The following is a 17,840-nucleotide window of genomic DNA, read 5'->3' as shown; positions in this document are numbered from 1 at the left end:
CTAGTGTCATCGGTCCTTGTCATTTCAAGACAACCAGTGAAGAAAGCAGCCGTTCAGGTCATCCATTTTAAACTGCATTATGCACCATAATGCCAACCCCCTCAACAGCAGTGGTGCCGGTGTGTGTATGGGGGGGGGGGGGGAGGTCGGGTCCCCCCCCCCCTTCCCGAAAATCATGCATGATCATAACGCACCCCTCTTTCTCAAGCCAAAAAAAATCACAGCATATCCACGGAGTGAATATGATGAGTGTGGCGAAGTGTCCATTCATTCTTGTGTCCTCCATCTGTCTAATGAGCACTCCAAGTACTGCCATCTCGCACCCTTTCATCATATATTCATCATATGCAAATACCGCCATCCAGCGGACATTTTGTGGGGTGTAAATGAGGAATGGCTAGTACTACATACTACAAACACGGGACACACTAGCCCACGGCGTGAGGAACTTCACCCCTAAAAATTTTGGCACCGCTCCTACCCCTCAACGGATGCTTCATCCAAGGGCCCTTAGATATCCTCAGTAAATAAATGAAAGGTTAACAAACACGATTTCTTCCCGGGTATGCATCAGCCATGTTACTTTTTTGTGTGAGCTGCGTCAGAGGCGCAAGAAGTGCACGTAAAACATGACAAGTAGACACTTGTCAGAGGCAGGGTCAATACGAGAGCAATGCAAGGGGATTTTATTGTAAAAGCTCACTCACAGCAATGACCCGCAAGCCACTTGGCCAAGTGGGTTGAAAAGCAATATATCTGAGTCTGTTGCTTGCAGCTGAATTTTTCAGCTACAATTCTCAATTTGCACACCTATAGGCACCGTCCAGTCGAGTTTTCCAGTCTGACTGCAGCGCCAGAATACACAGCCTAGCGGATAAAAAAAGCAACCTTGAGACGGCCTTGGGAAAATGGAACGCGACGAGCGCGTCACGCACCCTGCATCTGTCGGCGGATTGTGGCTGGGATACATGGGGGACGGGGGCACGCATCTATTTTCTGCGTGCCCCTAACGCCGAAGGTCAAAAATTTTGAGATGGGGCAGTGAGAGCAACGCAGCCCCCTCTGGTCAGCGTGCAGTGCACTAAGTGAATCGGCACCCTAGTAGTAGAGGTCTCTTTACATGTTTGCATCTGACATGAAACTAACTCGAGAAAGTCGTTCTAAACGAATGTTCCTTACATGATAAGACTATTCTTAATAATGAATAATATATTGAAGTTGGAATGTATTCAGTGATTTTATGTGACAACACTTGTCTGAGCAATTGTGAGTGGCATGCAGAGTTCTCTAGTGGTGGTACGAGTAATGTAGCTGCCTGTGGCCCCCATGGGCCAACATCTAAAAATCGTTGGCTGAAACCGCCATGCCATGGGTGTTGGCAGGTGGGTGCAGGGGGGCACTTGACACCTTCAAGCCACACCGGCAGTTGTCCCCCACCTCAGCTACATCAATGTACCCATTCCCCCAGCAGCGATGCAAGATGGGTTAGCACCTTTCAAAACCAAATCCTGCCAATGCCTATGTGCCAAGCCCTGTGAATACCATAATCTACACGCGGAAAAGCAAGTTAATGAATGGCAGTTCTGTGTGTTGCATTGCACAAACATGCAGGCAATGCCATATTGTCAAAGCGAGTATATATTATGGTTACGTTTGAGGCTTCTGCTTTGCAGATCATACTGACAGAGCTCTTTGACCATTCTCGAACAAACTTTTCCCTATTCTCACTGCCTTATGCAATGGCAGCAAGAAAGGACCGCAGCCATCACGGTGGTGCCCTGCGTTTTCTATCCTTGTTAATTCGACATACTCCACAAATTTGTCCAGATGTTGAGATTTCAGAATGGAATTTAACAACTGGTATAAACCTTGATACAATGAATTATCTATTACAATAAAGCAAATGAGTAGTAGCCTTGTAATAGATTAAAAGATGACTACTCGCTTAATAGTGAACTTTCAGACATAATGAAGTTACACACAAACCTCAATATAACAAAACACCAGCTATAACGAAGTAAACAAGAAATGGGCTTTCAACTGATATTGTGTTAAGAATAAACCTTTATAATAATTTTTCGGATATAACATAGTTATTTTCGTGTAAGGTGTAGCTTTGTTGTGATGAGGCTTGAGTGTATTCTTTTGTCAGATGAGACTTCATTGTACAGTAGACTGTCATTAGACAGAATCTGAAGGGACGTGTAAGACATCCTTCATCTAAGAGAAGTTCCATTCGCTGGAACAGGTTTGGAGATCCAGAATTCAAGTATGAAATCAATGATATCAGGGACACTTATTCGCTTTAGAAATTTCCGTTTACTGAAATTCTACTGCAATGAGGTTCAATTGAATTATTGAACAAGTTCGAGTGGCATCAGGCGCAAGACATTTAGATGTCGAGATTGGCAGGTTATGCTTACTAACGTGAATGCCACTTGAGTCACACAAGCTGTTGATCGGTAGAGCAAATGAAATAATCTGTTGTTTAGTTTTTCACGTCCCAAAACTACGATACGATTATAAGACACACTGTAGTGAAGGGCTTCCAAGATTTGTACCACCCGAGGTTCTTCAACATGTGCCTAAATAAAAGCATGCAGTGTTAGAACTTCTTTTTCGGAAGCCTATTAGATCTCTTTCATCATCGCCATTGCTCCTCAGGAGCTACTGTTCGCTTGAGGACATGAAGCCATCTGTTCTTTTTAATTAATGTTCCATTAAGAGAGCGTTCGTTTTAGATGTGCCGTCTCTTGTTCTGCAAGACAGCGTGGTAGCCGGCAAACCTAGAAGGCCACCACATGTGAGCATTTGCCTCTGCTGGAAATGCGATTGCCGTTGCCAATATTTGATACTGAAACCTTAGGGTCAGCAATGAAGCACCATAACCAGTAGACCACTGCAGCAAGTGTGCAAATAAAAAGAGGCAGGTGATTTAGTAGCAAGCTTTAATAATTCGAGGGCTTTTCCTATGTACAATCATACACTAGCGGCTCAGTAGGGTCTGGTGGCCTGTTGGTCGACGGCCTGGACGCATTGTGCCATGGTGGGCGACGCCCTGCTGATGACGTCTGTCATGTAGTAGTCACGCAGCGCCAGTAGTTGTGGCCGTATCGGTTCCTGCAGCGACAACTCGACCTTGCCGGCCTTGGCATTGTCATTGGCAACGAGCAGCTCCTGGCGCTCCCCGTAGCACGTCAAGTGCGGGGCCACCTCGTTCATGCGGCCTCGCACCTCGCTCAAGCTGTCGTAAGGCAGAGGCATCCCCACCACTTCTGAGAGAGCACGGACAACCTGCAGTATCCAGTCACAATCGTCGCATTACACAACAGAGGCTTGAGCGAGTCGGTAGGGGCTCATACTTGTAAGTATGAGTGCTTCACGGTGTTTGTACAACAGATGAAAGTAGACGAGACATGTGCCTGTCCCGTCAACTCCTTTCGTCTATCATGCAAACATTGTAAAGTGCACACACACATTTACCATTGCTGGAACTCATCTAAAAAAGGAAAAAAAAAAACTTCTTTTAGCATGGCACACGTGTGCAAACCCACATTCCTAGCCATGCAGTGGAGCTGCGGTGCTCTCTGAACCAATAGTTTGAGTGACCTTTCCGTATGTCCTCATACATCAGCAATGCGCAGTTATTTCATGTCTTGCAAACTCACCCAAGCTTTCTAAGGAAGAAGACGGAGGGTAGAGGCGATGAGAAGTTGTTTAACAATAAGTATTTCGACAAGGTAACATGCCAAAATGACATCTCATCACATAATGCGAAGTACTAATGTCTTTGCTTTGTGTGTGACGCACTATCCTTTTTTTTGCAAGGAGAGTCTTCGTAGCCTATGTACAACATTGCCTACCAAGCATTAAACAGAGCAGTGGATATCACCTTCCAATCCTCACGAGCTAAGCCGGGAGGTGCGACAGCTGGCAGTGTTTGCTGGGCACGCCCTTCTGTGTTGACATAGGTTGCCTGCTTTTCAGTGTAGGCGGCACCGGGTAGCACTGCATCTGCCAACTCTGCTCCTCGATCACCGTGGTGACCCTGGACCGGAGACCCCAGACAAACAAAGGTGAACAAGTTACTAACTGTATCTAAACACAACAGGGTAACTTGCCCAAAGGTAGCTGGATATACATAAGAGGGATATCTGCTTGCATCAATAATAATATAATAGCAATTTCCGATGTTTTACATGCCAACACCACAATTTGATAATGAGGCATGAGATATACTAAGAAAGTGTAGTATCAATGAATGTAATGCAAGCATACACACACACACACACACACACACACACACACACACACACACACACACACACACACACACACAAACAAACAAACAAGAGACCATTGTCACTTGCAAGAAACAATGTGTGAAACAGAATGCCGCATGCAGCTCCTTGGCGTGATCTCTCTGGTCGGTGAGAGGCTTTGACTGTTGACACTTAACTAGCAAATCTTGGAGGTGTTGAGCTGGGTTTAAGCCATACCTGCACACCACTGGGTGCACACATTGATTTAATATATATATATATATATATTGTGAGACGACGTCAGGTACGAAGGAGCGACCGTTTTATTGTCAACCCAGACGCGCGAGCCAGCAACCGAACAAGCAGCGAGCCGCTACGATGATGATGATCACGGTGCTTTGTATGCGCAGGTGAAAGTGAAAATGATGAGCAACACAATCAGCGCTCACACTATTTCCCCCCTACACGAAAGCGGTCTGCAAGATGTTCATTTAGTAAGTGTATGAGCGCTGGATATAAGGTTTCAGGCGAGACACATGGACGATCTCGGTCCCGCGACGACGGCGATCAGAAGCCGAAGTAACCGGCGCGACGCGATAATTTACGGCCGATGTTCGTTCAAGCACGGTGTAAGGACCCAGGTATCTGTGAATGAATTTTTCACAGAGGCCGGGTGTGCGAACAGGTGTCCAGAGGAGCACTTCGTCGCCTGGGTAGAATGACACAACTCGACGTGTCGCATCACAACGAACTTTTCGCTGGGCCTGAATGGTAGAGGTGTTGGCGCGGGCGATTGTGCGGCAGTGGTTGACACGGGCAGCGAATTCTTCCGGAAGGGACGCAGATGGGACAGAAGGCGTGGACAAAAAGCTGGTGTCTAGAACAAAAGATGGTGCACGGCCATACACAAGAAAAAACGGGCTGTAACTTGTAGTGCGTTGTATGGCAGTGTTATAGGCAAACGTGACGAAAGGTAGTATTGTGTCCCAGTTCTTGTGATCGGGTTGGACATACATAGAGATCATGTCTGACAAAGTTCTATGAAAACGCTCAGTAAGACCATTGGTTTGCGGATGATATGCCGAGGTGGTCTTATGGATTGTGTCAGAGGCCTGTAAAACTTCAGCGAGCACACGAGAAAGAAATGTCTTGCCACGGTCACTCAGGAGAACACGAGGGGCGCCGTGGCGCAGGATAATGGCACGCAGAACAAAGTCGGCTACTTCGCTGGCAGCTCCAGTAGGAAGAGCTGCCGTCTCAGCGTAGCGAGTAAGATGGTCTACGGCAGTAACAATCCAGCGGTGACCGGCGGCGGTAAGCGGAAGGGGTCCGTATAAGTCTATGCCGACGAACTCGAAGGGAGCGGATGGGCACGGGAGAGGCTGTAGAGGGCCGGCGGGAAGAGATGTCGAACGTTTTCGGTGTTGACATGATGAACAGGATGTGACGTACCTGGAAACACTAGTGGAGAGGCCAGGCCAGAAGCAGCGAGTCTTAATGCGATCGTAGGTTTTATGAAAACCCAAGTGGCCAGCCGTCGGGTCGTCATGAAAGGCTTCTAAGACTTGGAGTCGAAGTGAGCGAGGTATGACCGGGACCCATCGGCTACCGAGAGGATGGTAAGTTTGTCGAAGTAGCGTTCCGTCATGAAGTTTGAAACGCGTGAGTTGTCGTCGCAAGCGGCTGTTGGGAGCACGAGATGAGCCGGTGAGCCGATCGATGATTGTACGGCAGTATGTGTCTGCACGTTGGAGCGAGGTGAGGTCTGCGGATTGAAGGAAGTCATCCGGTGCAGTGGGCTCGATGGGACTAAGACTGGTCATCTGCGTGGTCTCTTGGCTGGAAGGTGCTGCGCAGCAGGTAGATGCGTCATGATTTTGCAACAGCGGACAGCGTGACAAAGCGTCGGCATCTTGGTGTTTGCGGCCCGACCGGTATGTGACACTGTAGTCATACTCCTGCAGTCGGAGCACCCAACGACCGAGGCGTCCTGACAAGTTTTTTAATGATGACAACCAACAGAGCGCATGATGATCCGTGACGATCGTGAAGCGGCGGCCATACAAATAGGGGCGAAATTTTTGCACGGACCATACGATAGCGAGGCATTCCTGTTCAGTGATGCTGTAATTGCGTTCCGCTGGGGAGAGAGTACGGCTCGCGTAAGCCACGACTTGCTCTTGTGAAGCCTGGTCACGCTGCAGCAGAACAGCGCCGATTCCGTGCCCACTTGCGTCAGTGTGTAATATAGTAGGGGCTGTGGGATCAAAATGGCGAAGAACTGGCCCTGACGTGAGGCATCGCTTCAGGGTCTGGAAAGCAGCTTCACAGTCATCTGTCCAAAGAAATGATGCACTTGTGGTCAGGAGTTTGTGAAGAGGAGCCGCGATAGTGGCAAAATCACGGACAAAACGGCGGAAGTAAGAGGCTAAGCCGAGGAAGCTGCGAAGGTCTTTGAGCGTGGTGGGCTTAGGAAAGTGCAGCACAGCGGCCACTTTGTCGGGATCAGGTTCGATGCCAAGCTTGCTGACAACGTGGCCTAACACTTTGATGCTGCGGCTCGCAAACCGACACTTCTTGGTATTTAGCTGGAGACCGGCTTTGGCTAGACATGTGAGCACCTCGTCTAGACGTTCTAGGTGTTGCGAGAAGCTGGATGAAAAGATGACGATGTCATCCAGGTAACAAAGACAGGTCTTCCATTTTAGGCCACGCAGCACCGTATCGATCATCCGCTCAAATGTGGCTGGGGCATTGCAGAGCCCAAAAGGCATCACATTGAATTCGAAGAGACCATCAGGAGTAGCAAACGCTGTCTTCTCTTTATCAGACTCATGCATCGGGATCTGCCAATACCCAGATCGTAGGTCGAGACTTGAGAAATATTCTGCACCCTGTAAGGTGTCAAGTGCATCGTCAATTCGAGGCATAGGATATACATCCTTGCGCGTAATTTTGTTTAGTGCCCTGTAATCAACGCAAAATCGCACTGATCCGTCCCTTTTCTTAACTAGGACAACAGGAGAAGACCAAGGGCTTGTGGAAGGTCTGATAACGTTGCGTGCGAGCATGTCATTGACTTGTTCCTCGATGACCTTGCGTTCTGAAGACGACACGCGGTAAGGGCGACGGCGGATAATACGAGAACCGTCTGTGGCGATGTGATGAGAGGTCACCGTAGTTTGACCTAAGCCATCCGAACAAACGTCAAAACAAGTCTTGTGTTTTGTTAAAAGGGCCATTAAGTCATTAGTTTGCGTTGGTGTGAGATATGGACTCAAAGTGGCTTTAAGCGCATTAGATGAGCCTCCTGGTGGCGTACACTTAGCGACTGACGGCGGAGACGATACAGTGACGACACATACCGGTGCTATGTCGATAAGGCTGGCAACAGTGGACCCCTCTGGCAGTAGTTGTGGCTCTGTTGTCGTGTTGTAGGCGGTGAGACTGGCATGACCACGCGAAAACCGCACTAGACAACATGCGATGGCGATTCCTCGGAAAATGCAGCGCTGATCGGGGACAACCACTGCGTCACCGTCAATGGTATCGCTGGATCTAATGGTGAGGATACGTTCTTGGGCCGGGGGCAGTACAAAGTCTGCAGCTGCAACAAGGTGAGGCGACGAAAAATCGTAAGCACTAGAATTTTCAGTGTCCGTAATGCGAATAACGGGCGGACCACACGAAATGACAGCGGAAGCGGCTAACAGGAAGTCCCAGCCCAATATAATCGGATGAGCACATGAAGAAAGCACAGCCAATTGTATATGGTGACGAATTCCGTCGATCAGAACACGAACAGTGCATTGTCCAATAGGGTAAATTCTATTTTCATTAGCACCACATAACACCGGACCAACATATGGAGTTTGCACTTTTCGTAGACGATGACATAGTTCGCGATCAATGACCGAAATGGCTGCTCCAGTGTCCACGAGTGCGTCAACCGAAATGCCTTCTACACAAACAGTTAGTAAATTTGCAGGGCGCGCAGGAGGAATTGGGACACTTCGACGACAGGCAGTTTCTCCTCCAAAAACTGCAGCTGCTAGTTTTCCGAGTGGCTGTCGAGGGGCATCAGGGCAGAACGTAAAGGCGAAGTAGTACGGCGGAAGGGCGATGGTGAACGACGGCGGGGTGAGCGGGAAGAACGAGGTTCACCGTGGGACAAAGGAGGCGAAGGCGAACGTCGTGACGAGGGAATGTAGGTTCCTGGAACGTAGGGGTCAGACCTCGCAGCCCGGTCACTCTCGTACGAAGAATAACCTCGTCGTTCATCTTGCTGGCGCCGACGGCAAAAGCGGGAGATATGTCCTCTTATGCCACAGTAGTAACAGACGGGGCGCGTAGGGCGCCAGGCAGGGAAGTGTGGTTGTGGTGGTGCCTTGGCTGCCATCGCGGCCAAATGGTCGTATACGACGTCCGTAGTTACAGGTGGAGTAGGTGGAGGAGGCCGTGACACGACTTCGGCATACGTAGGCACATGTAAGGGCACAGGAGGCGGGGCACGTGCGACGCTCGTCATCGACGCCAATTCGTCCTTTATAATTTCCCGCAGGTTAGGAGGGGGTGAGCGGGCAGGTGAAGTCGGTGCGCTGGCAGGAACAAGGCTGTGAAGTTCCTCTCTCACTATGGTGCGAATTAGAGCTCGCAGCTCATGCTCGCCAGTAAGACGAGTGTCATAGGAGGCGTGTGGAAGGCGCATTGAGTAAAGTGCGTCCAGGCGCTGGCAGGTGGTAATAATGTCCTGAACTGTTGTCGGGCTCTGCATGACAAGAGCATTAAAGGCGACGGAGTTGATGCCTTTCATTACTTGCCGAATACGATCGGCCTCCGGCATGTCCTTTTGGGCGCGGCGGCAGAGGGCCAGAACGTCTTCAATGTACGATGTGTACGATTCGTCAGGCCCCTGGATGCGGGTAGCGAGCTTCTGTTTAGCTACCTCAGAGCGTCCTGTAGAAGTGCCGAATATTTGACGCAGCTGCACCGTGAATGCTGACCAATCAGGAAAGTCGCGTTCGTGGTTATGATACCACGTCTTAGCAACCTCCTTCAGATAAAAGGGTACATAGCGCAGCTTATGTGCCTCATCCCAGTAATTGCAAGCACTGGTACGGTCGTAACTGTCCAGCCATTCTTCTACGTCCTCACCGCGAAGGCCAGAAAACACTGGAGGGTCTCGTTGCGAGGTACTCACGGTGTGGTGAGGCCCAGCAGGCTGAGCGGGTGGTGCGAAGAAGGCGGTAGGGGGTGGGTCGTTTTGCGCCATCACTGTTGGCAAGCACAGCCGTCGACCTGATCGGAGCTCCAGGGGTGACCGGTAGTGCACGAGGACTTGGGAATCACAGCACGCTCCACCACTTGTGAGACGACGTCAGGTACGAAGGAGCGACCGTTTTATTGTCAACCCAGACGCGCGAGCCAGCAACCGAACAAGCAGCGAGCCGCTACGATGATGATGATCACGGTGCTTTGTATGCGCAGGTGAAAGTGAAAATGATGAGCAACACAATCAGCGCTCACAATATATATAAGAAAGCACATGAACACAGGCAACAGTCAGGAGGACAGTGACTGGACAACTAAATGTATTGGACTACCAATAAAGAAAGTTGATAGCAGAGCCGCTATTATGTCTTGCACACCGTTTCCTGTGATTCTTTTTTACTGAATATATTTCCTAAATTCAATGCTCCATCTACCCAAACAATGTGTCATGCAATATGCAGGAAGTGATTGGCATGCCTGGTAGACGACGAAGCAGTTTGCAGGCAAGTCTTGCCGTGTCACAACACCCTCATCGGCTCCGAGCAGGTACAGCACGGAGGGCTTGGCCTGCCGGATGCTGTCGGGGCCCGGTCGATAACCCAGGTCCAAAGCAGCTCCTTGGCTGGCCGTCCTCTGTAGCACGTTGAGAACCCGCCAGCCAGCATCGGCACCCTTCGCCTGCCGAGCCACCTGGCGTGCCAATTCCAGCACGGCCGCTCCATCCGAACGCTGCAACGGCACACTGCCTACTAACACCAGGGGTCGCTTGGCCTGCGCGAGGGTCTGTGAAGATGAACAAAGGACCAAGAGTGTTAAACCAAAGGAGTGCAGACACGAAAATTGCGCATCATGTTTTTTCTGTTGCTATGAGGCTTATGCGAACAGCAAAGTTAAGGTTCGAAGCGAGCACGAAGCAAGTGATTTGGCCGAATAATTTCAAATCGAATTCAAATAATATATATGACATGTCATAAAGAGAAATGAGCATATTTGTCATGGCCCAACTAATTTGCTCAATATCTATGTTTTAAAATTTAAACAAGGCATGTGCAATTTTGGTTCGGAGGGAGTCATGGCAACATTGAATAGCAGCAGGATTTGACTTTCAGCAGAATTCAAAATATGTTGTTTTAAAATTTACTATACTTGGTGCATATAGGCCGGCATGATTTGAAAAATGATGAATCGATGTGAGGGCAATATGTTCTTTTAACTTTGCAGTGCGACTTCGCTGCAGTAAGATTTCCCCTAAATGATGTATTCACCGCAAAGTAGCCTTCCAGTGCAGTGAAACCACATTTACAGGAGAGTTACATGCGGATCAGTACACATCTATTCATTCATTTCGAATACTTCGAAATTTTCAAAAGTTTAAATTCGAATCAAGGCAAATCCGAATACTGTAATAGTTACTATAATATTTCAAGTGCCTGAATACTGGCACAAGCCTAGTTGCTACAAGTAACTAATGACCCACTTATCCTGCTCGAAACCTCATTTGCTCAAGTGCGCGACAGGTAATTATTTGAAGATGGTTTCACTTGTCCAGGTGCAGCTTCAATTTCGGACAGCACCAAGTGAGGTGAGAACAGAGTGCTTTTTGTGCAGACATAAGCGTGGAGTTTGTGAGCACACAAAACTGCATGCACATGAGCACCGCATTGACAAATCACTTCAATAAAGGTGCTGCTATAATCCCTTCTGGTACCTTGTTAATAGGCCTGACCCCCAAAAATACGCTGTTGGGGCAAGGATGTCAGATTTGTTGTAGTATCGTGCGTCAGACGCACGTTGGAGCACCGGTCGACAACAAGTACACAGCAGCTGGTAGCCAAGCAGGAACTCCTTTTTTATATACACTAGCATCTCTAAATATACATATGTACAACGCCCCCTAGGGGCCAGCCAACCGGTTCCGGAACCGAAACCCCGACACCACATTTGTGCCACTGTGCAAAAAGCTCCTTCTTCCCGTTAAAAATTTCTGCTCAAAGAGAGTGCTCGCAAGGAGCACGGCAGCCAATACAAACTCGTGATGTAGGTGGCTGTCGGTAGCCTACATTAAAACCAAGTGGGTGTCGATGTCATGAGGTGTCATGTTTTGTGTGCAGTTGTTTAACACGCACTTTAAAACAGATTTCAGGTGTGTTTTAAATCGTATTTAGCTGCTGATATTTTGCACGTGATGCCTGTTTGTCCACGCAAATTTATTCCACAAGTTATCTCGCCTTCAGAATTTTGTGTTGGGGCTCCTCAAAGTTCATGGGCTGATTTAATGGGAGAACAGATTTTCTCTTTCTTTTTTCGAGGGCTCGTTTCTCTGTTGATGTAATCTGAGCTACCATGTATATAAGTTGCACGCAAAGAGCACTCAACTTCACAGCACCGTGCTAGAATGGATCCATACATGATACTAAAATGTGTTACATACATATCAGGAATACAGACATGAATGGGCTGAATTCACAAAGCTTACTGCTCATGAACAATCTTTCATTGGCTTGTCAACTCTGCTAACATATTAATGAAACAACTTCCAAGTGAGTAAATTAAATTGAACATGTCACTTATATTAACACTGAGCCTCTTTACCACAAGTCAAGCAGCAATGTTTTCAAGAATTAGAACCAACCAAAATTATAAATTAATGTCAAAGCAAATTTGAATATTGTAACATTTAAACTTTTACACTAAGATGGTGGATGCCCTAGTAAAACCTTTCAATGAGGAATGAGCGAATAGCGAGTTTGCAATTCAAAGCAACAGGGTTTTGGTTGTATAATTAGCCAAGTAATTCAAATTTAATGTGTCACATCATATTAAAAAATTGCAGCGTAATTATTACAATCCAAATAACTTAATATTTTCGAGAATTAGTACTAGAATGAGAAACGTGATGTCAAAACGAATTCGTATACAGTACCATTCGTTCAAATAAACGAAGCACTCGAATAATCAGACAGGCCTAATTTTAACAAAAATAAATGGCAAAAAAAGCTTAAACGCAGTTTTTCACCATTGGTAATTCTTTCCAACTAGAAATCATGCTATATATTTGTGTTAATGTATTCGTATTTGTTTGTGAAAAAGTACGAAGCTTGCCGGAAGTAAACAAGTGAATGCGTCGCCTTTTTTTTGCATGCTTTCTGCGGCTTCGCCTTTTGTTAGCCAGAGCCACACACGGAATTTTTAAGAACATCGCATCTTTGAATGCACATAAGCATTTTGAATAAACTTTGTTCACCCCTACTCTGCCTCCAACTTTACGTTTTAAAGCAACTCATGCAAGCTGCTGCAGGCAGCGTGAGCTGTGACACAATGCCTGTACCACACAATGGACAAAGGGCTAATCAGCTCTCGAAGTGCAGCGCGAAGTGTGCAAGACTGCTTCATTAAAGGAGCAGATGGTGGCCACCAAATAAAAACTCGCCGCTCATATCTTCTTCTACTAACAAGCCACGTTATAACACAGCGCACACGCACGAACACAAAAGAAGAAGGAACGACCCGACGACACGAGCGCTGCTTCCTTCCTTGCTTCTTTTGTGTTCGTGTGTGTGCGCTGTGTTATATGATGCCTAAGGCACCTGTGAACACTTGTTGATTTCCCATTGTTTTTCTACTCGCTATGCGCGAACCTTCCATACAGGAACAGAAACATCTGTATTGTTCTTGTATGCATTGAGTGCTGCTGTTTGCATTTCACAGACCTAGCTAGATGCCGGTAAACCTCGATGCACATGGTAGAAAGTGCGATTTTAGTGATTATTCCTTGTTTTGTTCTTAGTTCTGGCCAAATTCCTGTTAAAGTTGAAACTCGATCTAACGAAATTTGATTTCACAAATTTTCTGATCTAACAAAGAAGTTTTCATATCCTGGCATATACCCGCGGTTCAATGCTGTCGTGAACTCGAAAGTACCATGGCACCGAACCCGATTTAACAAAGTCTTTCCGGAAATAAATGAGTAAATAATTGAAAAAAAAAAACTGTTCGATGAAACAAAAACTCATCTGCTCAGGAATAATCGCGGTCAAAAAGTAGAAGGAAGACATCAATCAAAAGCTTTAAAAAATAACATACATGAACAAGACCTCCATATAGGAGCCGCAACGTCTTATTTTTTTGTCTTTTAGTTGGCATCTCTATTTTTAGCTTTTGACCAGGAGTAAAAAAAAGTGTGATTACTTTCTCATTTTGACACCATACAGGTTTTACTTAGAACCATTCCAGTAACCTTATTCACGATCCTTGATTCATTTTGACGAGGCCAATCGCTGCACCTAAGCACTTGCATGTCTAGGCCACATTCACAGACTTTTTATACATGCTGGAATAGATTATCAGCAAATTCAATGCCAAGGTAGCTTTTGGGTGTTACTACGTTATAATTGTAAATTTTGAACAACCGTAAGACTTTTTTTTTGCGATTTTACGAACTTTCAGATTTAATGAAATATGAGTGCTGTCATCACTTCATTCAATTGAGTTTTAATGGGAAAAAACGCACCATTGTTACAAGAAGCAACAGCCAACTTGCATGCAAGATAATTGAGATCTAAGGTTTTTGGGAAAACTGCGTACCCAAGTCATTGATTGTTTAATCTTCTGAAAAAAAAAAAACTACAATACCTGCATTGTCACTGATTGTTCTTTAGGCTGTGTTTACTCCAAGAAACTTTGACCCACTTACTAAATTTCTATAAATAATGCCAGCATGATAAGTAACAATCTTCTGTCATTATTTTTGTTTTGTTTTGCTTGAATAATGCCAAGACGTAAGCTCCTTTTGGGCTTTGATGGCATTTACCACTGTCGGCATTTGTCCGGAAAGGGTAGGCAAGCCATGATTCTGTGGATGGTGCTTACATTAGCCACTCATCATACTACTAGAGATGATTACAACCCGAGTTGCTCCCATGCATATGAAGCAATCACATTAAGCATTCCTCCAAGCCACGACAGCGCTAGCTTTAGTAGTGCTCACCTTGCAAAACGGATGTGATCCCGATGCTAGGGCTTGCAGGGTGGAAGGGCTGTCACCCAGCTGTTCACACTCGTAGGTGAAGTCAATAAGTGGGCCAACAGAAGCCACCTGAAGCTCGTTGTGCAGCCAATTCTTACGGATGCGCGCATTTAGCGTAGTCGCCTCCCACCGTGGGTTGGCACCGAGGAACAGCACTAGGTCTGCCTCGTCGACGGCGGCCAGTCCCGCACCAAACAGGTAGTCAGAACGCATGTCCGCTGATCCCGGGAACCGTTCTTCTGTGCAGAGTATTTCTGAGCCCAGCGTGTTGAGCAGGTCCTTCAGCGCCAACATGCCCTCCGCGTCCGCCAAGGCACCTGCAATGGCCACGATACCTCCCGTGCCATCCGGAGATGCAGCCTTAGCCGCAGACGACAGACGGCTGCCCACTGCCGACAGGACCTCTGGCCAGTTACATGGCTGTAGCACTCCCTGTACCATGTGTTGGAACACCGTGAGCTCAGGGTCAAAAACAACAAAGGTGTAGACAGCATGAGAAGCGTACTTTCAGGAGAGCCTGCTAACTATGGACTGTCCATTTAAGCGAGCGATTTCGGGATGATTCGACAGAAATTGAGAGCTGGCAGTGACAACTGCTGCAGTATGTTGGCTCTGAAGCTCTATACAACCGATCAATGTGCAATAAAATGAGCAGTAAGCTAGATGCACTCTAATCGGGTGCCACTTAATATCTCTCTTATGTCACAGCATAGTGAATACACTTGACAACCGAAAATCAAGATTACAATGTAAAGTATTAAAAACTGCATAACTCTCAGTTTGAAAAAAAAAGGCTCCTACAATAAGAAGTAGCAATATTTGAGAGAATTAAACAAAGTGCAAATAAAAGGTGATGAAACACACGATAAAGCCCACAGCATCTCCATAAAAAGAAATTCTGATATATCTCGGTACTACCACTGCCATTTCTCTTCGTACCAAGGATATTTCTAAGGCACGAGTCATGCTTTTGGCATTGTAAAACAGTAATTTATTAACATGAAAGAATAGTTCTCTTTGGCATTCCCTTAAAGCACCAACAGCCAAAATCGCTAGCAAGGTGTGAAAGCCGGTGCATTCCGGCCAGCATCATGTGGCTGCCACTGAAAATTCAAGGGAAGCTTCTTCCCCGTGGTTGCCGCTATGAAGTGTACTTGAATAAGCACAAGTTGCCTATTCTGCTAAAATGCAAGACAAATTTCATTATTTGCAAATGACATTATATGTGCCATAAGACAGGGCACATCTAATGATCATCACCAGCTATCACTACAGAAATGGCTACATTATGAAGTTTCCATCATTTTACATCAGTTTACAGCAATTTTATGTTTTGGCAGAGCTTACCACAGCAAATTTCCTGATATTTCAAACAGTGCAAAAATATGTTGTTACTCAAAAGTGCATTACAGTCCTGCTAAAACAAATTATTTGCAAGGCAAGGAGATACTGTCTATTTTGAAAAAAAGTATGTCTATACAAGTTCTGCTTGTGTACTAGCCTTTGAACGTTTGAAATAAAAAAAAGGTGCATGTGCTTTAGTATACCCGTTCAAACTGTTACTGAGGTGTATTGAATGGACCAATTCTCTTTTATCTAGACATGAAATATTCAGAAGAAATAAACTTGATTGTAGAGAATGGGCTGGCAGTTTTGGTTGCGGTGGCCTCAGGAGGCTGCCCTACTCCAATACCATATAGTGACGTGTGTAGTGACGCTAAACCGAGCAAAACCTGAGCTCTCCTGCTTTAGGTGGTTGGGCCTATGCTGCGATGAAGTCCTACCTGCTGGTCTCGCAGCATTGGTGTCGTGAGGCGCTGTCGGCGGAGGCCATCGCAGGCAAATCGCGTCTTGTCCGCAATCCACTCCTCATTGATGTCATCGTTACCCCGTGGAAGCACCCGCAGCAGGTCGCCCGTGCGGGTGCTAAGCACAATGTTGCTGCCCAAGCCATCAAGGACATCGATGCTCTCCACCTTGCGCGTCTCCCACGGCCGGGCCACGAAAGAGTACGGCTTGGATGTCAAGGCACCCACGGGACACAGGTCAATCACATTGCCCGACAGTTCCGACATGAACATCTTTTCCACGTAGGTGCCCACCTGAACAACAGAACTGCTTCAGCACCAAGGGCAATTCAACTGAGAGAATATCTGCACTGTACATTTTGGAAGCATTGGACATGATGCAGGTTTTATAAAGTGCCACTTGCACAAGTTCAGGTATAATCACAAGTTAGCCAGTGTGTCCGCAAAGCTATGTGTACATGTTAACAACTCAACCGAGGCAAATTCGCTTGTGGGAATGTTAACATCTGACAGAGGCTTTCACACACATATATATCCAGCCAAAAGAAAGAGTTACAAAAATCACGCATTTTTTTATACTGCATTTGATGCATGAGGACACGAAATAAGTATAGATGGTTACGGTAGCAGTTTCGAATGAAAGATGACCTTTTAAACAAATGAAAGATACGCCATCAGCGCATCTTGATCGTTGCAGCGGGAAGGCAATGCAAGACAGGAAAGGAATGCGAAGCACCTGCATATCATTGCCCCGGCCTGTGGTGCCAAGATCGTCCACTCCGGCCACCTCGCTGGCGAAGCGTATGCAACGGGTGCACTGGATGCACCGGGTCATGATGGTCTTGACCAGAGGTCCCACGTCCTTGTCCTCGACGGCGCGCTTTCCCGAGTATTGCACGTCCGTGAAGCGGCTACGGTCGCTCCCGAAGGCCATGGATTGGTCCTGCAGGTCGCACTCGCCCCCCTGATCGCAGATGGGGCAGTCCAGCGGATGGTTCATCAGCAAGAACTCCATGACTCCCTCGCGTGCCTTGCGCGTCATGGGCGAGTCGGTGCGCACTCGCCAGCCCTTCATCACGGGCATCGCGCACGCGGCCACAGGCTTTGGAGATTTCTCCACTTCCACGAGGCACATGCGGCAGTTCCCGGCCACGGAGAGCCGCTCGTGGTAGCAGAAACGCGGGATTTCGACCCCGACCATCGCAGCAGCTTGAAGCACGGTGGTACCAGGATCGACGAGCACGGGCTGGTCGTCAATGAAAACCTCGATTTTCTCGGGCTTCGCCTGCTGTTTCTGCTGTTGCAGGCACGCGGCAGTGCGCAAGGGAAGCGAACCCTGCACCAGGGGCCTGAAAGAGGCCCTGAGCCCCTGGTTTAGCGGTACACGGAACATGTTTATAGGGCCTTTCGGCTCGCCGGCCGACCTGAGAAGATGATGGAGGTCACATTGACGTCAGCGCCCCCTGTGTTATC

The 17,840-nt window shown here is 47.3% G+C and overlaps 1 protein-coding gene across 1 annotated transcript; it reads right to left on the bottom strand.

Moving 5' to 3' along the window:
* Nucleotides 1-2,931: 2,931 nt before the first annotated feature.
* Nucleotides 2,932-17,824, bottom strand: ND-75 (NADH dehydrogenase (ubiquinone) 75 kDa subunit). Its single transcript, XM_037416097.2, has 6 exons — nucleotides 17,104-17,824; nucleotides 16,344-16,661; nucleotides 14,521-14,991; nucleotides 10,011-10,316; nucleotides 3,893-4,048; nucleotides 2,932-3,294 (listed from the first exon to the last, which is right to left on the bottom strand). Exons 1-6 carry the CDS (start codon nucleotides 17,758-17,760, stop codon nucleotides 2,995-2,997), a joined length of 2,208 nt encoding a protein of 735 aa, XP_037271994.2. The 5' UTR covers nucleotides 17,761-17,824; the 3' UTR covers nucleotides 2,932-2,994.
* Nucleotides 17,825-17,840: the final 16 nt, after the last annotated feature.

This window comes from Rhipicephalus microplus, chromosome 8 (genome assembly GCF_043290135.1).
Source record: "Rhipicephalus microplus isolate Deutch F79 chromosome 8, USDA_Rmic, whole genome shotgun sequence".
Taxonomy (NCBI): Eukaryota; Metazoa; Arthropoda; class Arachnida; order Ixodida; family Ixodidae; genus Rhipicephalus; species Rhipicephalus microplus.
The sequence above is the reverse complement of the archived record's forward strand: the minus strand, read 5'-3'. Positions and strand labels throughout refer to the sequence as shown.

Coding starts and splice junctions, on each gene's coding strand:
- ND-75 (XM_037416097.2), bottom strand. CDS start 17,760: ATGTTCCGTGTACCGCTAAACCAGGGGCTCAGGGCCTCTTTCAGGCCC. Junction 16,662..17,103: donor GCCGGGGCAATGATATGCAG/GTGCTTCGCATT, acceptor TCTGTTGTTCAG/GTGGGCACCTACGTGGAAAA. Junction 4,049..10,010: donor ACTGCTTCGTCGTCTACCAG/GCATGCCAATCA, acceptor TCTCCGGTCCAG/GGTCACCACGGTGATCGAGG.